The sequence below is a fragment of the Haematobia irritans genome, chromosome 5, assembly GCF_050003625.1.
Source record: "Haematobia irritans isolate KBUSLIRL chromosome 5, ASM5000362v1, whole genome shotgun sequence".
NCBI classification, from domain to species: Eukaryota; Metazoa; Arthropoda; class Insecta; order Diptera; family Muscidae; genus Haematobia; species Haematobia irritans.
In genome coordinates, this window is record NC_134401.1 from 94,461,332 (window position 1) to 94,483,269 (window position 21,938).

The following is a 21,938-nucleotide window of genomic DNA, read 5'->3' on the forward strand; positions in this document are numbered from 1 at the left end:
TAGGCTCACAAAAACGTGTATCGGATTAAGTTTTTATCGGTCCATTTGGCAATGCCTCCATATAGACCGACTTCACTTCTTGAGGGTGTAGAAGGCGCACTGATCATGAAAATTGCTTGAAACTCAATGTAAAATTTCCAGATTTTTACTTCTACAGATTTAAGATTTCAAATCAAGACGTTATTTTATAATCTTCTTGCACACTTACAAGAGATGTTAATGATTCCTCTAAAACTCAAACAAAAATGGTTCTTAAAAATCCAGAACTACATCAGAGTCCTCATAGGTGAAATCTTTAAATTTATCTTCAGGAAGTGTCCTCAAGTCCTCAAGCCCTCCTGAAATTTCAAAGGAAACCCTAATATTTGGTTCATGATGGTGGATATTTAAGATTCGGCCCGGCCGAACTTAGTGCTGTATACACTTGTTTCTTCTTCATATGGGGCCGTTTTGCCGCGATTTCGACCTTCAAACGCTCCAATAACGCCATATAATAGTCACTGTTGATGGTTTTTCCCTTCTCAAGATAATCGATAAAAATTATTCCATGCGCATCCCAAAAAACAGAGGCCATTACTTTGCCAGCGGACTTTTGAGTCTTTCCACGCTTCGGAGACGGTTCACCGTTCGCTGTCCACTCAGCCGACTGTCGATTGGACTCAGGAGTGTAGTGATGGAGCCATGTTTCATCCATTGTCACATATCGACGGAAAAACTCGGGTGTATTACGAGTTAACTGCTGCAAACACCGCTCAGAATCATCAACACCTTGTTGTTTTTGGTCAAATGTGAGCTCGCACGGCACCCATTTTGCACAGAGCCTCCGCATATCCAAATATTGATGAATGATATGACCAACATGTTCCTTTGATATCTTTAAGGCCTCTGCTATACACGCAAAAAAATAATTCTTTCCTCCCAAACGAAATTTTAGACAAACAAAGTTCGTTTCTAATTTGCTTTTCGCTGTAAGGAAGTGTATTTGGAAGAAAAGTATATACTTTTTGTGATAAACGTTTATTCTTTTCCAGGATGTAAAACAATTTCATAAAGACTAACTCAAAAAAAAGTTTTCTTGCTAATTGCATTTTCCCTCACATCTTTCTCACATCCACGAGGTTTTTTAGTTCTTAACACCTTTTCCTGTAATACCAACAATGTAGAAGAAATTATACGATTTTATAAATTTTTAAATTTTTTTACCTTTCGTCTGGACGGAGAATCGAACCGCGGACCATGCACTTTGTAAGCCAACACACTAACCACTGAGCTATGTACCTGTTATGGTCATCAATAGATAATTATCCATATAAGTTATATTTATATAGCATAGCTTGCGGCGCCCACGAGCCGAATAAACACAGTTTATTTAACAGAAACAAACAGTTAGTTTGGCACCGTGGAGCAGTGGTTGCTACGTCTGACTTGAATGCCAAGGGTCGCGGGTTCGATCCCTGCTTCGACCAGTTTTTTTTTTTGTTTGTTTTTTTTTTACATATATTCCAGATATGTTCGGAAGATTCCGAAAAAATGTTGAACATTACATTGTACTATATTAAATTTTGAACTGTAAAATGTGTCTTATTAAAGACCTAAAGTCACAAAAGAACAGTGTTTGATATAAACGTAATGGACTGTGTTGTTGTTTCAAAAATATTTTTTTATTGAAAAAATAAAAATATTCATGCCTGTTCTGGGTCACACCGCATTGTGCACCACACTATACACTTTCTACACACCACACACAAAGTTACTTGTTCTGAGTCACACGTGTGAACACTTTTTTCGGACTTTTAATCGAAAAATGTGACAGCTGATTTTTTCTGCAAGCCATAATATTTGCAGACAGAAATTATAAACAAAACATATTTTGCGGGTATAAACATAAAAAATTCAAAGTAAGTGCGTAATTCAAAGCCATAAAATGTCTGCCGGATTTTTGTTAGCAGTGAATAATGTAAGGACAAGAGCAATTTATCAAGAACAAATAAGAAGGCGGTTTCTACCTTTGTTTTGATTTGTTATTTTTCTATCCCTCCTCAATGTTACTCATGAACAAACGATCGTCGTGTCGTTCTCGTTTTTGTTTTTGACGGCGGAGAAGTTTTTATTTTGGTTTTGGTAAAACATACATTAAAGGAAATTTAATTATAGTGGGCATAATTAACTATTCTGTTAAGTTTTTTCCCATTTGTATTGCTTAAATATTTAAAATAATATTGAAAACAAATTTTCTATCGTGGCGGCCTCCATGTGCAGAAAGATATTGGCGACGTTAGTTTTTTTTAATTTGCTCAGTGATTTGTGCACCAAGAACACTTTGAAGAATTGAAGATGTCATATTTTTCATGTAATAAATTTGGTAAAATTCACTTTTCTTAGCCCATTGATTTTGTAAAAGTTATAATTTAATTACCTTACATTTTCAAAAAGACCTTTGATTTGTTTAGGAAAGCGGATAGTATTCACAAAAATCAAAGATAATTTTGTTTAAAACGTTTTTGTGTTAACTTTTAAAAATTGTGGCAACATTATACTTTCGAACACACTGAAAATCAGCTGATTAAAACAACCCCAAAATTTATACACCAATCAGAGGAAATTTCGGTTCAAATTTTAGATGGATTTTTAAAATCGTGGTTTCTGCCATATATAAGTGACTTTCGCAATAAAATTTGCAAATATTCATAAAAAACATATTAAAGTTTCAGAATCTGTTATTTATTTGTTATAAAAACTTCTAACTTTGCATACGATGGCTGTACACTAAGCCTACACAAAAGAAATGTTCGTGTACATTTTCCAGGTCTATAACGGTGTATAGTGTTGGCTAGAACACCTTGTAAGTGTGACACCACACGAAAATTGTACATGTGTGTACCAGAACAGACACGATTGTAGCAAACGAATTTTTTTGGTGATAAAAGTTTAAAATTTTCGAAGCAATTCAAAAAAACTCTAACAAAAGAAAAACGTTTTCGGTACACGTTTTCCAAACGTTTTTTTTCTTTGCGTGTATCGATCAACTTCATTTTACGGTCATTCAAAATCATTTTGTGGATTTTTTTGATGTTTTCGTCGGTAACCACCTCTTTCGGGCGTCTACTGCGTTCACCGCCCTCCGTGCTCATTTCACCACGCTTGCATTTTGCATACCAATCAATTATTGTTTATTTCCCTGGGGCAGAGTCCGGAAACTCATTATCAAGGCAAGTTTTTGCTTCCACCGTATTTTTCCCCTTCAGAAAACAGTATTTTATCAAAACACGAAATTCCTATTTTTTTCATTTTTTTTCACAACAACAAAAGTTGCTGTCAGACCGGGGACTTATCAGCCAACCTGTTATATGATTGTTATGAATATGTTTTTTTTTTTTCGAACAAGAAAACCCTTTCACTATAACAAATAAAATATTCTTTATGATCATTTTATTATTTTAATAAAAAAAAGTTGAAAACATTGCTAAACGGTTTTCAGCTTCTGAAGTTTGAAGAGTACTCAATAAAGTATTATCCTAAAATGTTTATTGAAGCTCGTCATATTTTTTAATTCAGTCACACTGTAGAAGTGGCGATTATATTGGACATCATTATGTGCTCGAGTACTATCCAGCAAACAATAGCACTTCATCCTCAATCTATTCACATAGTACATCTGTGTAAGTAAGTGGACACATCCATATGCGAATCCCGCATGTTTTTTTTTGTGATCAAATGCCATATACTTAAGTTTCTTTGTATGACTTACTGTGTGCAATTTGTATGAGCGACTTCATTTCTCAGCTGCGAGGGATTGAAGCGCACAACCTATATAAGTCATGAGCTGAGCAGGGATTGACATCAGTTCTATACGAATACAGCTTAAGTTTACACTGAGCTCCAGAATTTCATAATTTATTTCAGTCCATAAGAAACACTCACTTCCAGCAAAATGAAAGTTACAGCCGTTATCCTGCTAGCTCTATTCGCTGTGGTAAGTAGAAGAGCAAGTCCCTTTGTCCTCTAAGGGTACTTTTCATTTGAATCCTTTTGTAGGTCACAGCCGAATATAAACTACGCAACCAAGAGGATTTAATGAAAGCCCGCAAGGAATGTATGGAAGCCAAAAAGGTCACACCCGAACTGATTGAGAAATACAAGAAATTCGATTTCCCTGATGATGAGACCACCCGCTGCTATATTGAATGTGTTTTCGAGAAATTCGAATTGTTCGATGCCAAGGATGGTTTCAAGAACGATAATTTGGTAGCCCAATTGGGTCAGGGTAAGGATAACAAGGATGCTGTGAAGGCCGATGTTGAAAAGTGCGCTGACAAAAATGAGCAAAAGTCCGATTCGTGCACATGGGCTTTCCGTGGCTTCAAATGTTTTATCAAATCGAATCTGCCATTGGTCATGGAGAGTTTGAAAAAGAACTAAGTCCATCAGTAGACGTGACTATGTCTCAACGATGATGTATTCTTAGTGTTTGTTTTTTATTTCTTTTCGTGTATATGACTGCAATTGGAATACAATACCATCAACAGCAACCATGTAGTAGACAAAGTGTCCTTAATTGAAGAACCAAGATCATCTGCAATTTTTTCAAGATTGTGCAACAACAGCAAAACCAAAAATATAATGGAGATAGTGAATCATCAGTAACGTCCTACAATCGTCATTTTTGTCATTTATTTTTAGTAAGACCCAAAAATGCATCAGTTTGTTTTATTTTAGTATGTTCGTTATGTTTATACAAAAAAAAAATAAATAACCAAATTAACAAAATGCACACATTTTCTAAAACTATAATTCGGTGTTTTATTCTTTCAGCCATCAAGTAATTTTTGTTAAGTTTTATACGCATGTTTTGTGTTACCCTAATCCGGGGTAACTAATAATAAAAGTAGATACATATTAACCTCTTAGAATTTGACTCCCATGGTCGCATAAATTCATTTACGTACACTGAAAAAAATATTGTCGTGAGGCCAAAGATTGCAAGTCCTTAAAATACGAATGCAAATTTTGCTTAGCATAGAAGACGCATTTCTCTAATATAAAGTTTTTTTTCCTTGTGCAAAAGCCGATACACTTTTCAATAAAGTCGTATTGTTCTTATAAATAAGTGATTTGACTTCAAAATGGGTATCATAAGATGAAAGAAAAAAATTTTGGGGTAAGGTAAACTTGACTTTAATAATTCTGAAAAAATCTTTAAAATTAATGAAATTGTCTTTAAATTTGTTGTCTTTTTGTATCTTGACTACAGAGAAAAAAATCGTTAAAAAATAGGACAAGCTGTTCAAAACTTTATTTTAAAAACGTTTTTTACTTGAAACATTGCATAATTTCTACTGAAAGTCGAGACTGAATTTGGAAAATAAAGTTGTCGTTAACTCGTTTTTAAAGGACTTTGATAGCATACGAAGAAAAAAGCTGAAAAAACGAAAAATTAAAATTTGCTTCCTAGAATCAAGTACACAAACCCCAAATTTAAAAGAGAATTTTGTCTTAAAGGTATCCTTACTTGTATTCTCCGCTTCTTTGCTTTCAATCAATACCAAATTTGTTAATGTAAAGACAAAATCTTTGGAACCGGGCATGCTTTTTTCAGTGTACATATTTAGCCCAATTCTGAATATTCCCTAGGGAATGTGTTCCCTGGGAATTCATTTTCCCAACATGAAGAGGTTGTTACTTAGTTCATGGGATTTATAGGGTTAAAGTGGCAGCCCGATTTGATTCGGACTCACTTAGACCATTCACTCCATTGTGATACTATATTATAGAGTAAATAATCCAGCCTTCAAATACCTGTTGGATGTATTAGCAGCCCACATTCCACCTCAACGCAAGTCTTTAGGATTATCTCCACTAGTAAGATTAGGTGCTACGCTACTTTGTCGAAGGTGGCTACCAAAAAGGACGTAGGAAAAGATCGAGACATATCTGTGGCCCAGAGTAGCCTGAACAAAGTTCATAAAGAAGTCATAAATATATTTAAAGAACACCTATGCCCGAATTGGATATATTTCATCAAAACGGAAGAAGAGAACTAGTAAATTTTTTCAGCATTATTGCTCCTTTAAGAAACAAGTACCTAAATTAAAACAGGAAGGAATATTATAGTTTAAATGTAGAAGTAATGTTCCAAAAAATGTAGGCATTAATATATACTCAGACAGTCAACCTGCAATAAAATCCTTGCACTCTGCATTCCTCAACTCGAAAACGGCCATCGACTGCCGCAAATCTCTCAATGAGATGGCTGAGTTGTACAATATTCACCTAATATGGGTGCCTGGCCATAGGAACATACCGGGGAACTGCGAAGCGGATGAGTTGGCAAGGCTAGGGACTACCTTACATAGAAGTGCCCATACGTAATAGGTAATTTTAGTTAATGTGGTATCACAATGGACTGAATAGTCTAAGTGAGCCTGAATCTTAATCGTGCTGCCACTTTAACCTAACCTAACCTAACATAGTTTAAATGTAAAACTTTTAATTCCTATTTAAAAGAAATTTTAAAATATGTACAGATCTGTGGCCATGAGATGAGCATTCGGTAGTTGGATGCATCCGATCATCAATTTTAATTTAAGGTTTTTGACCGGAAATTACAGATAAATGATTTTTTGGTTACAACTCCCTTGATTTTTTTGGGGGAATTATTCCCAAAAAATGTCATCGTTTTCCCTTTTTATTATCATTTGTAATACCAATTTTTCCCCAAGGGAAAAATTTCCCATTTTCGAAGTTGGTTTAGAATAAGGGAAAAGGGAATAAAGAAAAATTCCCCAGGGAGATTTTGTTTAGAATAGGGGAACAGGGAATAGGGAAAAAATTCTCAGGGAGTTGTTATTGAGAATTGGGCTATTTAACCTCCCATGGTCGCCTAAATGGTCCCATGGTCGCCTAAATTCATTAACGTATCTAGACAATTTTATACACTAATAATGTTTAGTGGAAAATCGTCTATAGGTTTTCAAATTCTGGAAGCCCTCTCCCAGAGGTCTTGCTATTCTTAAGTCTATATTTTGTCCAAAATTAGGATTTGCCAACTTATGAAAAATTGTCGGAGTGTCAAATTTTGAGAGGATTCACTGTAGATAGCTTGCTTAAATAGAAAGTCGGACGGGGTCGACTATATCATACCCTAAACCACCCGTATTGAATTACCCAGCAAACAAATGGAAGTTCTTCTTAAGTCAATACTTTTAATATGCATCTAAAAATACTCTTCCAGAGATTAACATTATTTGCACATCACAAAATTTTTTGAGGGGATATATAAAAATCCGCTGTTTTTGCAATAAATTTAAATTTTCTAAATTTTACTATTCATAAAACACAGTAGACGCGGAATTTGCGACGAATTATGTGCTAGTATTATTCAGAAAGATCTCTATATAGAGATTAAATTCGAAAAAAATATACCCTCATGTTCCGATATTCGGAATCGCAAGAGTTTATTTTTCTTGTAAGGAAGAAATAGAGATATGTTACTCTCGGACTCCAATACAATTTTAATTCAAACTTCTCATTAAAGAGAAGTATATCACCCTGATTTAAGTTTAGAATTTCATCTGAAGAACTAATGTGTAAGCATAAAAAGATGACTTCCACCCTATGACAAACCCATATGAACTTCTTCCTTATTACTGAGTGCTGCCCGATTCCATGTTAAGCTCAATGACAAGGGACCTCCTTTTTATAGCCGAGCCCGAACGGCGTTCCACACTGCAGTGAAACCACTTAGAGAAGCTTTGAAACCCTCAGAAATGTCACCAGCATTACTGAGGTGGGATAATCCACTGCTGAAAAACTTTTTGGTGTTCGATCGAAACAGGAATCGAACCCACGGCCATGTCTATGCAAGGCGGGCATGCTAACCGTCGCACCACGGTGGCTCCCAATACATGTTACTAGGAGACAAATTTGAATCTACATATAAGTTTTTTTTCTTTATCAGTCTTTAAAAGCGTATTAACGACATCTATTTTTTGAACGATTTTTAGCTTTGTGGCCAAGATACAAGAAGTCAACAAATAAATAAAGATAAAAACGATTTCATTAATTTTGAAGATTTCTTTTGGATTATTAAAGCCAACTTGACCTTAGTCCAGCAAATTTTGTTTTTATGTAAACATACCCATTTTTACTCGAATCATTTAACTGTGAAGATACTTTTGCAGCGTACTTAATTTTTAGACAAAAAATGTGGGAATACTTAAAGGATAAAGAAAAAGAAAAAGGCAAAATCATTTTGTTTGCAGATGAATCCGCGTCCGAGGCACAGCGACAAATGGGCAATAGGATTGTCATATCTAGACCCAAACAAAAAATTATCCTTTCTTATGAAGTATTTGCTTTTAGAGAAAATATGTCCGAGTTTATGATAAGTGATTCAACAAATGTCTCTAAACTGTTCTATTTGTTATTAAAGTATGAAATTTTGTTCCTTAGAAAAGAAAACTCTTCGTTTAGTGTGGCAGTTTTCCTTAAAGATGGATACTAAGTTCGAGCTTAGCCGCTAAATTCTAAAATGAATCAGTAAAAACAGAATACAATTAGACAGCTTTGTTTATTTACATATTTCTTATTTCGACTTGAGGTCCTTTTAAAAAATCCTTTTAGGAGTTTTGATAAATTGTAATCAAATCCATTTAAAATTTTAACACATAAACAAAAAGAAGAAAAGAGAGAAAGTTTTCGTACCTCAAGCCCATATAAGAAATAAATAAATTAATTAAAACAAAAGATCGACTAATTTTATTATAACTTGAAAAGGGAATAATCCAAAGTACATTAAATGAGCGGAAGGCTGTTCTAGAAGGAGCTCTTATCACCCAATTTTCTTCCATTTTTAATAATTTTTTGAACCAGAAAGATATATGGCTATACAGGTTATATCAGGATTCTTTTGATGATAATATTCAATGCATTCTCCACGTATATTTAACATATCTCTCAGGTTTATATATCTGGATGTTATTTCAATTCGTAAACACTCGTATCTCAGATTTTAACCCTTTCACTACCGAAATAAATCTAACAGGTTGGCTGATAAGTCCCCGGTCTAACAAAGAAAAATACATTTTTTGTCAATTTATTTTTTTTTAATATTCAATATAGTTCCCTTCAAGAGCGATACAACGATTATAACGACCTTCCAATTTTTTGATACCATTTTGGTGGTACTCCTTCGGTTTTGCCTTAAAATAGGCCTCAGTTTCGGCGATCACCTCTTCATTGCAGCCAAATTTTTTCCCTGCGAACATCCTTTTGAGGTCTGAGAAAAAGTCGCTGGGGGCCAGATCTGGAGAATACGGTGGGTGGGGGAAGCAATTCGAAGACCAATTCATGAATTTTTGCCATCGTTCTCAATGACTTGTGGCACGGTGCGTTGTCTTGGTGGAACAACTTTTTTTTCTTCTTCATATTTCGCGATTTCGACCTTCAAACGCTCCAATAACGCCATATAATAGTCACTGTTGATGGTTTTTCCCTTCTCAAGATAATCTATAAAAATTATTCCATGCGCATCCCATAAAACAGAGGCCATTACTTTGCCAGCGGACTTTTGAGTCTTTCTACGCTTCGGAGACGGTTCACCGGTCGCTGTCCACTCAGCCGACTGTCGATTGGACTCAGGAGTGTAGTGATGGAGCCATGTTTCATCCATTGTCACATATCGACGGAAAAACTCGGGTGTATTACGAGTTAACAGCTGCAAACACCGCTTAGAATCATCAACACGTACTTGTTTTTGGCCAATGTGAGCTCGCACGGCACCCATTTTGCACAGAGCTTCCGCATATCCAAATATTGATGAATGATATGACCAACACGTTCCTTTGATATCTTTAAGGCCTCTGCTATCTCGATCAACTTCATTTTACGGTCATTCAAAATCATTTTGCGGATTTTTTTTTTATGTTTTCGTCGGTAACCACCTCTTTCGGGCGTCCACTGCGTTCAACGTCCGTGCTCATTTCACCACGCTTGAATTTTGCATACCAATCAATTATTGTTGATTTCCCAGGGGCAGAGTCCGGAAACTCATTATCAAGCCAAGTTTTTGCTTCCACCGTATTTTTCCCCTTCAGAAAACAGTATTTTATCAAAACACGAAATTCCTTTTTTTCCATTTTTTCACAATAACAAAAGTTGCTTCACAAAAGACGCCCTATCTCACAAACTACTTGACTTACAGACGTCAAATTTGACACGAATCATTTGAAGGTTGGTACTATATAAAAATAATATGCATTTAATACTAGCGACGCCATCTATGTGTCAGACCGGGGACCTATCAGCCAACCTGTTAATGTTAAAAACTTTAATTTTTCTTGTTTCTACTTGTACTAACAGCATGTAGAACAAAAATTGTCATTTTGAGAACCTACCTCAATTACTTGAATTGTGACTAAATGGCCTTACGAAAATAAAGTGTGAGAAAAAATACAAAAAAGAACCCGAAAAAGTATCAGCTATAGTTTTTGTATGAATGTCCATTTACTAGAAACATACAGTAGAAAATTTGTCTCAAATTTACGTATTTTTCAATTATTGTTAAAGAAGTTTATAAAAATGTATTTTACTGCTTACCAATATGGAAAATATTTATAGGTTATTTAGATTAAAGTGTCTACTTAAAAATAACATCGAGAAATAAATCGAAACTGAGTGGGAAAATAGAATTTGGTGTCTTTTTCGAATGTCCTTCTTAGTGGACATCGGTAGTGAAAGGGTTAATTTTTTTCGCCGGTCCTTTAAAAATTCAATATTTTTTTTTGGCAAATAAAGGCTTTTGCTTATATAAAGTTGTATACATAATAGTAATGTTGGAATTCAAAGGTATGAAGACAAAAACAAATTGTACCGATAAATATTCTGGGGGACTAAAATTTTTCTGGAGGAGCGTAGCCTTCAGCACCCCCTAGCTACGCCAATGCTTGAACCATTGATAACTACATATAGATTACACATGGGTATCAAACCTAGTTTGACAGTTTTAAAATGAGGGATAATCGAAGATAATAAGGAGAATTCAAAATTCTCTTTGAGATTTTCCCATTTTATCAACAATTGGAACATTTTTGATGATTTATTATTAAATTAAATATTCAAAAGTTAATATTTATTGGTCACAAAAAAATTGTTTACCAAACCGCCAAAATTTAATTTTTCTATGCGGAGAAGAACGGGGTTGATTATTTATGGGTTCAACCATTTGGTGTACGTCAGGCAAAAAATGTTACCACAAGATTACGGCATTCTATGATATTCTAGTCAGAGCTAAAAATGATCCTGGAAAAATCGCATTAATTAGTAAATGCAGTTTATAATAGGGCTTCTTAGAAATTATGGATCATTTAATAAACTATGTATAATACGTTTATCCTTCGGCCAGGTGTTAGATGCAATTGGAATTTATTGCACCGGGTTATTCCCATACCATATACGCCAAACAAACAAATCTACCTGTGGAAAGGACTAAATTAGCTGCGTGAATGTTTACAGGTACGATACGAAGACCTTGCCTCATACTATAAAACCACCGTGAATATCCTTGTTCATCATTATTCACTTTCCAATTGTCGACAAGGCATTATACGAGTCCTTCTCATACACCCCTGCGAAGAATATTTCATAATGATTCCAGAAACAAGCCGTAACAATCTGATGAGCGAAGTCGATGCTGCCACCGGTTGTGAACCAATGGTCATAGATGATGATTATATGGAACCCTTGGTTACTAACTCTATGCACTTTGTAGATGCTTCCAGCTGGACATCTATGACCTCCAATTATTTGCATCGCATACCCAGTGGTTCCAGGCAGTGGGAAATTTACCTTAAAGATTTAGTCGAGTCTAGGACTAAACGTTCACGTCGTGTTAAATGTGAAAAAGAGAGTGTCGCAGATTTTCTACAGCGTTTTCCCATTTTGGAAGTTTAACAGTATTCCTCTGTTCGTTTATAAATGTTTAGTTTATATTGGTTTTTGTGATTTTTGTATATGAGAATTAAATTCTTTTGTTTTAGTTTTTAAGTTGAATATTTTATATGAATAAATTTATTTTAAGTATTGAAAATGTGCGTGTTTTAAAATAGGTTGCCCTAGACATAAACATAAAAATATAGTAGGCGCAACTGAAAATTATGCTAAAACAGTAAAGGTCTCGACAAATAAATGTACAATACTTCTCATAAATGTACAATCGGTGCTACACATCGGAGTTAACACAGGGGGAATTGTTTAAGGTGCACACCCTCTATTGGAGAATGTTTCCCCCCAAAAATTAAATTGCATCAATATTTCCAAAGAACTACAACAACTCTTTACCGCTAGTAAACAAGGGGTCCTTGCCTTTAAATTAAATTGTAATTGTAAATTGTATTACTGCTAAAATTTTATCACGAAATTGATTCGTCCAATTGAAATTATAAAAATTAAAGTACCATCACAGAATTAGACATAACAAAAAACTTACAAAATTACAAAAATAATGGTTTTCCGCATTTCCATTTAACTTTTTAATTGTTTCAATTGAAAATTTCGTTGATTTTTTTATCGCCAAATTAATTTTCTAATTGAACCAATCAATTATTAGTTGAAAATGTATGAATTTTTGACAAAATTTTCTATAGAAATAACATTTTGACAAAATTTTCTGTAGAAGTAAAATTTTGACAAAATTTTCTATAGAAAGAAAATTTTGACAAAATTTTCTATAGAAATAAAATTTTGACCAAATTTTCCATAGAAAGAAAATTTTGACAAAATATTCTATAGAAATAAAATTTTAACAAAATATTCTATAGAAATAAAATTTTAAAAAAATTTTCCATAGAAATAAAATTTTGACAAAATTTTCTATAGAAATTAAATGTTGTTGTTTTTGATTTCAGCTTAAAACCATGCGTTGACTAAACTACAAGTGTAGCTTAACCAACAGAGGAAAAGGATGTTTATCAAGTTTATTTGGGCAAAGCCCTATAGACTGCAAGATGGTTGGATGGACGCACGATTCGGAATTACCACATTCCTCATCAGCATCCTCTACTTGCAGCAAAACTATCAACCAATTATCAGAATAAATTCAAAATTTTCTATAGAATAAAATTTTGGCAAAATTTTCTATAGAAATGAAATTTTGACAAAATTTTCTATAGAAATAAAATTTTGACAAAATTTTCTACAGAAATAAAATTTTGACAAAATTTTCTATAGAAATAAAATTTTGACAAAATTTTCTATAGAAATAAAATTTTGACAAAATTTTCTATAGAAATAAAATTTTAACAAAATTTTCTATAGAAATAAAATTTTGACAAAATTTTCTATAGAAATAAAATTTTGACAAAATTTTCTATAGAAATTAAATTTTGACAAAATTTTCAATAGAAATTAAATTTTGACAAAATTTTCTATAGAAATAAAATTTTGACATTTTCTACAGAAATAAAATTTTGACAAAATTTTCTATAGAAATAAAACTTTGACAAAATAAAATTTATCTATTTTGTGGAACTGTGTAACTCCGATGTATCGGATTTACCATCGTAATGGTTTACTGGTGGAACTGCAGTCCTAACTAGATATTACGCGCCCAAGAGCAAATTTGATAGCACGGTTAAAAAAATGGTGAATGAACGCGGAAAGAGTAACGCCTAATTGTTTCTGTCCCAAATCTACCAGTCTTCTTTCCGCTTCGTTAGAAAAAATGTTAATTCTCCATATAACCATTTTCGGTATCAATGAAAATGATGCTAGTGTGGTTAGATGCTTTCGCTAAGCTGTTTTCCAGCAATCATATTGGTGACCAGTGGGTGGTTCGTGGATGTGTTCCCTTGGCTGCAGGTTGAATGTGGTTCAGGTGTGAGTTCGTTTTGTGGATTGGTAGGGTTCTTTGTGTTTTGTTGATATAGGGTAACCCGAGTCAAAGATTATAAATTGTAGAAAGATAGGAAATTAGCTACTGAGGAGATTGAACCATTTACCAGATTAGTTTAATACTCGAGCCAAACGCGTATACGACAGGTATTGACATAGCATTAAAATGCAAATAAAAAGAATTTAAGTGTACGAAATAAATTTCCATAAAGGGGAAAATGTAATTTTTTGTTGTTTTTGCCTAAAATTTAACATTGTTTTATTAAGAAAATTACATTTTTCATTTAAAAATAAAAACGAAAAACAACAAAAAGATTACAAACATGTATTGAACTAACATGGTAAATGCAACATTTGGTATGACGCAAGCCAATTTCATATCTTCCTCAAGTTTATAATCTTTGACCCGAGTGGTGAGGAATTTTGTCACGGTACACAGGTTTTAAGTGAATTGTATAGTTTATGAACACAGATTCCACCTCCTCCAGCCTCAATCTGTTGCGAGGATTGGGGGAAAAATCCTCGCAACAGATTGAAGCTGCATACTTATCGGACTGTCCTATTTTGGCCAAAGTAAATAGATTTGCCGATTTGCGAGATAATAGGAATAAGTGGTCGACTCGTCGTTTTGAGTCATAGATTTTGAACATAACAAAGTAAAATGGAACGTTTCGACTTCAAAGAGTTTTTTCCCGCTTGATACCACACATTTCTTTCCCATTTCATCACACTTGTTATGTGCTTTTATACCGACCATTGTTTTCTAAGGTGCAATAATCAAATACGGTTATATTCAGACAAAAGATCTTCGATTCCTATTAGGTATTGGTATTTTATCTGACGATCGCATTCGTTTGCCTTTTTCCGCAATGGACTAAGATTCATTTAAGAATTTGCCAAGTTTATAAACAAATATTTTTACATTCATAATATATTAAATAAGTCTTGATAGGTATATTCATCATACTTACCTAACTGGACAAGTAAATAAAAAAAACAATAGATTTCTCATAATATTTTAATTATATTATTTTGTTGTTTTTGTTTTATGATTTCTTGTTTTAGTTAGCTTATTCATTTTATAGCAATGTATATTTTTTTTTTTTTTTTCATAAAAATGTTTGTTCAAATTTTTTATGTGTGCTTTTTTATCTTCTCCATATTTTTGCCGTTTTCTTCATCATCTTTGTCATCTTCTTCTTTTAGCAATATTTTTTGAATGGTTTTCTTCATATTTTTTATCGGCTCTTCTCATTTTTTCTGCAGTGGATATAGAATTTGTTTTTTCATCCTTTTTTCAAATTCGAATATTTTTGATGTCCTTTTTTCGAAAGTTTTTTTCTTCTTTTTTTATTGAATAATTGTTTTTTTTCCATTTCGGTCTTCTTTTTTTCATGTAGATTTTTTGTGGTTTTTAAAATAAAAAGATTTTACAGTATATGTATATAGGGGGTTTTTTTGATGATCATTCAAAAAACATTATTAGCCACATTCATGAATCTGTTGTACTTTTGGGATTTGTAAATTACTTGTATGCTTCTCTAAGATGGTGCTGTTCTTTCTTTTATCTTATACGCATATTTTTGAAGTTTATCTTCCTTTGATGGTATTTTCTTCTTTCTTCTTGTTTTGCTCTTTTTTTGCAAGGAAGTATCTATTTTTTTCATCTTCATCTTTTTTCCACCTTTTTTATATTATTTATTTAATTTTCTTTTGTGTTTTTTCGGATCTATTTTGTATAATTTATTTTTTTGAAGAATGGCAACAATATAATGTTTTTTGAAATCATTATATATTGTAAAAAAAATCTGAAATCAAATTAATAGTGTTGAAAAGAAATGCAATACAAAATACAAAAGAAAATTTCTAGTGCAGTGAGAAATGTTATGCTCTTATATATATATTTTTTAATTAGGTATAACATATAAGTATGTATAATAAAAAATTACAACACATAAATATAAATTATGCAGAACATACGAAAATTATACAGTTTTAATTTAAAAATGTACTATGTTCGGTTTTCGCACCAAGCAGCTTGTTTTGGCGGTTACTTTTGTCAATCGATTTAGGAAGACTAATGGCTGGTTTCTCATTGACCGATTAGTACATAACGGGAGGATAATCCAGCGGTTAGTAAATGTTAAGCAAACAATGTCCTGGACCATTTCCATACAAAGGATTTTATACAAATATAATCGTCGTCACATTTAGTTTAGAGCTTTGTCGGAAACACAAACATAGTACCAGATATTAAACTGGTATCCATTCATACCAAATCATCTTGAAACCTTTCACTATTGACTATAAACATTCAAAAGATACTCCTTTTAGCTCGAAATATTTACTAGTGAACCTATTTATATTTCTATTTATATAATTTTATCCATGTGCTTCGGACCAAAATATTCCAACCTAGTCACTTTATGTACACCGATCGATTAAAATTTCCTCCTAGGCCAGCCCACTGTGCCATGTATCGTTCCGTTGACGGTTATTTTACAATTTCCGTTGACGGTTTATATTACAATTACCAAAATTTCATTTAGGATTGAAATTGTCCCGGCTATGTGTCAGCCCAAACCTTTTAACGACGTGTGTATAAATTTTACAGAATTTTTGAAAAAAAGCTATATTTTATTCGAAGTGCATTTCTTCGCGTTTAGCATTCTTATGAGATCTGAGAACTGGCTAGGTCTGGCGAGTTACTTCAAACATGAGTCAAGTCTTGAATGTGCGATTTTCAAGGTTTTGGAGGGGGTCCATTGAGGGAGTTCATTTGTATGATTAAACATGAGAATGAAGTCGCAATTCATCAGTTTCACATGGACGTCAAAACCTGGGTTTATTAAGATTGATCATCTCAGACCATTATAAGTCTTCAAATATATGTGAATTATATAATATACACGTTCAGTTGATATCTTCTCCTGATACTTCGTTCAATTTCTATTGAGGTTATTCGTCAACTATGTGCTCGTATATAACAATCCCAGCAAAAAAGCGTCTCCAAAAAAAGTAGTGAAAATGTTCTTTTTGGTTCCGGAAGTGGTACAAGATTAGCAAAGAAGCGATGAATTTAACATGGGCTTGTCATAGGACGGATGTCCACCATTTCAACAGCCGTCGCACTGAATTTGCATCACTTCTTAAGGTGTAATCCGAATTCAGTGGTTTGAATGTGAATTTAAAAATTTTGTGATATTTTGCCAAATAAATAATTTTTATAATTTTTTATGATTTTTAGTTGCATGCAAACGTTTGTATGAATCGTTTGACTTCAAAAATTTGCAATTATTCTAAAATAGATTTAGCATTTGTTTCGACAAAATTTTAATAATTTGTACCATTTTATTAATGCTTAGTATGAACTTATTTCAAACAAAGACATTAAAATTACCCATTGAAAATAATAAAAAAAATGGAACTATAATTGATTTGAATTAAATGAACTTCCCGTGTAGTTAAAACAACAACATTTTTGGGAGGAAATTTTGGAAATGCTTTTAAAGTTGTACCTTTAGGAGAACTTCCTACTTTTTTGCTTGGAAACCTCTTTAGAGCGTACATCTAGGGGGTAATTTCACTTTATCTAAATTTAGCCTACCATAATGGTTTGTGTCGGACTCTAACACCCATATCAACATATTATTGTTTTCTTATTCTTTTAATCCTGGCACCAAAATGAAGCAAATCCCAATGGTCCCTTTAATCAGTCACATTCTATCCGGCACAATAAAGCGACACTCGAAGTGATATTTAATTTCGCCTCATTTGCCGTTGTACATATGCCATTATTGTTACACTTATTGCGAGGCTAGTCAGCTGGACTGTTTTCTATATTCTAACTTTGCATTTTCCTCATTGACATTAATCGAACAGTTTGTAATAATCGAGCTAATTACGCTTACCTGGACATTCGTAAGCGTAAAGACAAATTTGTACTTCAGACATGTTCGAAACCCACATACACAGCACCACTATCATACAATACATTCCAAAAATAATTGAGATTATATCCTAGGCGTATTCTCTTTTGTACAACGAGAAAGCATAAAGACAGTCAGAATTCGGTATTCGGTAAGAAACTGCCGAAATAGTCATATTTGTATGTAAATCTCAAAAAAAATTGAAGAAAACGGCCATTACTGGTTCATTCTTGATACAGCTACAATGCTACCCAACGACCGAGCTTCATAATTCGCTCCATATAAATAAACTATGTTACTTATGATTGTTGCTTTGTTGGTATTGTCTTTAAAACTTTATTTTCATACTTTTACTGTCTGTTTCTGTATGTCGAGCGATATAATTAAAGTTACAGAGTTAACATTTTAAATGTTAAAGCAATATTCCGATGGGCAAGAAATACAATCTTAAAAAACAATTTAAAGAGATACATGGAACAGTTCACTAGTTTTGACATTTTTTGGAAAACATTTAGAAACTAATTAACGGACCAAAAGAAGAGAATAGAGACATTTTATGTTTTGCAAATTCGTTGGATAATACCCAAATAGTTTTGCAACTAATCTGAACATACATTCAACGCGTATTGACAAACCAACCAAAACCGTAAATTTTTGCCATCTACACTTACATTTGTCGATCTAAAATCTTTGACCTATAAGCGCAACAAACTTTGTGATAAAATTTATATCATTTTACACTAACCCTTGAGTATAACTTCTTTTACCAAAAATAAAAAAGTTTTAATAAACATTACAAAAGTACTCACCATTAAATGTAGGTAAGAATATTAATCAGTAGGGAGCATAGTAATTGACACGTCCACGATAACCTCTTCTAGAACCAATGATAAAAAAGCATAAGAAAAATGCCCACAACTGTCTTGTCTTGTACACTATACAGTATACACATAGGAAGGAAAACTAATACTTACATAGGACGGCGTGTACCACGGAAAGTGGTAGTGTGACAGCATGCTCGAGAAACTCTTGAGCCACCGCGACCTCGGAAACTGCCACGAGGAAACCGATTAGTTGTTGATAAACCAGGACGATTTGTTCTTTTGGACATAACCTGAATGATAGAAATTCACAAAAAGATCCATGTGATAACTAATTTGTTGGTATGAAAGACATTGTGAAAATGTTACCTTTATTTGACGGCCACGAAATAATGTCTCATTCATGGCCAATGCAGTCTCAACATATTCTTTGGAACCAAATTCTATATAAGCAAATCCTTTTGGATGTCCATCAGCCTTATTACAAAGAATCGTAACACGATTTATTGTTCCACAACCATGGAAATGAGCTTCCAATTCTTCTGCTGATGCGCCATAGTCAACATTACCAACATACACAGAGCGTGTATCAATCTCTTGCTTTTCTTCCAATGATAATGGCACAGTGGCCAAACCGGTTGTTGAGCCAGCCATTTGTTTGTCTACTTCTGTTTGCATTTGTTTAATTTTTTCAGCTTCCTCTTCCATTTCTTTAACGCGAGCTTTGATAGCTTCTAATTCAGGATCAATTTGCATATTTGTATCGTCCTTTTAGTTAAGTAAAAATAATCGGGGAAAAATAAAAACAAAATAAATGAAAACTGATTTTGAATCTCCAAGATTGTAGATGCGAATATCTTATTGGAAGTAGTATGGATGTATCGAAGATTTATTTTTTTTTATGAATCACGCCCAAATTTTTGTCTCGTTGCACCAACTGAACTCAAGTAAAAATCGATGGTAACAAAGCCCAAGAAAAATGAACAATGGAGGAATTGGGGTTTATGTAGCAGACCTACAACCACAACATCAATACCAACAAATATTGTCTTTAGCGTCTCTCTTTTGCTAAAACAAAGTGTTGCCAGATGCGAATTATAACATATGCTTTGGATTGAGATACAAAACAAAAACAAATGTATTGCAAGCTTTTTTTCCCCAAACAAAAGTTTGGGGATTTTCTTCATAGAGTGGAGTAGCTGTTCAACTAAAGGTCATAGTACCGGCCTCTAAAAGTTAATTTAGTGCCAGGTGGAAATTTCGGATGAAAAGAGCGTAAATGTCTTTAAAGAAATGAGTTTTAGTTATGTTGGTTGCTATATTTTTACATTAGATTTAAATTTTGTTTTATATTATCCAAGCTTTTAACTTGGTATAGATATACAATACATGAATCGCAAGTTTATTTCTAACAAAAAGAATTTAAGGGATTTCTCCGAAGCCGAGCAATCGCTTCGTTAAGAAGTTAATAGCTAGAACAATGTGCCCATTTTAACAAAATGAATATAAAGCATATATAATGACCATACTTGACCATACAAAGATTCAGGTATTTGAAAAATATATAGGCTGCCCGATATTTTAGACTATAATACAAAACAGTCTTTTTTAAAACTGAAACTTGTTTTGTTTATCTCGATCGAAATTTTATTGCTTTTAATAGCATAGTCAAAACGACGAGTAAAGTAAAAAGGATATAAGATATAGTTAGAGATTTGTAGAAAACTAGCTTAGCAAATGCAAACGCGCTATTAATATGCACATATTTTTTTATATGCATATTGGTTTCAATCGAATTCTCGCCATCATTTCAAAATTAAATTCTTCGATATTAATATACTTGAAATGCAAGCCCCGGCCAAATGTGCCGTTTAAAAACAAAGTAATTTTAGACAATTATGTACACGTCAACAGTTTGGCTATTACTACAAAACTTGCTGTACTGCGAATCAGCAAGCTATTTTTACAATTAACAGCAGCATTAACTTATGGCCCCGCATTTAGTAATGAAAGGTTTGCAATCGCATTCAAATGATCAAGATCTAACATGAATATAATAAGTATATATTTTCACGTATACTTAAAAAAAAAGCCATGGATCGGGATTGATTTTCACTGGCCAAACAGATCTTAGTACAGGCGTTTATATACAGGAAAGTCGATAATCGCCACTGTTGGTTGTCCTGTTTAGGTGAAAAATGATTTTTGCCAATCTGCATCTTAATAAGCTATTTTCGTTAAGATTTTCTGGACCTAACTAGTTTCATTACCTCTAAGAATTTTGTATTAAGAATTTATGAAATAAAAAAAGTCCTTTATATGTTTTAATTCAATCAACTTTCAAAGAATAAATTTGAACTTCAAGCTGCATCAAACGTGAAAATAGAACATAATTATTATCAGCAATCTATGGTCAAAGTCCAAAATCTTATCAATAAAACTATGATCAAATTAACTGATCTAGAGACAAAGAGAAATGTATTTTCGGAGAGCAAAGAAAATTTGTAAAGAAATTGTTGTTGTAGTTTTCATGGGAAGCATCAAAACTTCATCATTTATGATTCCCTTTTTAAATTTCTTCCCAACAAACTGAACTGGCAAGGCACCATTTTCGAGCAGTAGTTGTTTCGTCTATTCATCAAATCTTATAACGAAGCAATAAAACCCCCAATTTGTATTAATCCATTTGCCACTAGCCCAACCATAAAATGGCCCCCGAGAAACAATAAAAAAAACGCCAGAATAAAATCTTCACATTTCCCGCCATTTTAGTGGCCCTATAAATATGTATTTAGAAAATCCTAACCTCATTTCATTATACCACGCACTACACACAAAATAAATGCCGACCTCCATCATAATCTGGTAACCCTCATATTTAACTTTCTTATAAACGGATACAGTTGAGGGATACTAATAAAGCTTTTTATGCTTGAAACTTCTTTCAACTCCTTTTCTCTTATTCTTTCCTTCGATATTTTCCATCTTCTTTTGTGTTTGTTTAGGAACTGGTTTTTGGGCGATTTTTTTCTTCGCATTTTCACTATTGCCTTTTCACTTACCTCGTTTATTAGTTCCGATTCATTTTCTCCATTAGCTTCATCCAAATTGTCCAACAATTGGTCTTCGTTCAAGGATAAATCTTCATCGGCCATTTTCTATCTTTTTGTTAAATTAATTTATATATTATAATTAATACCCCCTAAAAATTATTCTACGCAAGCGGCTGTGTGTTTTGTTTTATTCCAAGTGACGTTGTACTTTTTTTCCTCTGCGGGTATCTTCTTCTTCTTGGTTGCCC

At 33.1% G+C, this 21,938-nt stretch overlaps 2 protein-coding genes across 3 annotated transcripts; one reads left to right on the forward strand and one right to left on the reverse strand.

Moving 5' to 3' along the window:
• Positions 1-3,814: 3,814 nt before the first annotated feature.
• Obp44a (Odorant-binding protein 44a) lies at positions 3,815-4,791 on the forward strand. Its single transcript, XM_075311074.1, has 2 exons — positions 3,815-3,973; positions 4,036-4,791. Exons 1-2 carry the CDS (start codon positions 3,932-3,934, stop codon positions 4,417-4,419), a joined length of 426 nt encoding a protein of 141 aa, XP_075167189.1. The 5' UTR covers positions 3,815-3,931; the 3' UTR covers positions 4,420-4,791.
• A 10,100-nt stretch (positions 4,792-14,891) lies between these two features.
• Pabp2 (poly(A) binding protein nuclear 1) lies at positions 14,892-21,840 on the reverse strand. Of its 2 annotated transcripts, none has more exons than XM_075313214.1 (5): positions 21,700-21,840; positions 19,007-19,405; positions 18,791-18,930; positions 18,626-18,690; positions 14,892-15,695 (listed from the first exon to the last, which is right to left on the reverse strand). In XM_075313214.1, exons 1-4 carry the CDS (start codon positions 21,790-21,792, stop codon positions 18,651-18,653), a joined length of 672 nt encoding a protein of 223 aa, XP_075169329.1. In that variant the 5' UTR covers positions 21,793-21,840; the 3' UTR covers positions 14,892-15,695; positions 18,626-18,650. The 2 variants fall into 2 exon arrangements, with proteins under 2 accessions (XP_075169329.1, XP_075169328.1); XM_075313213.1 differs by having other exon boundaries at positions 18,626-18,693.
• Positions 21,841-21,938: the final 98 nt, after the last annotated feature.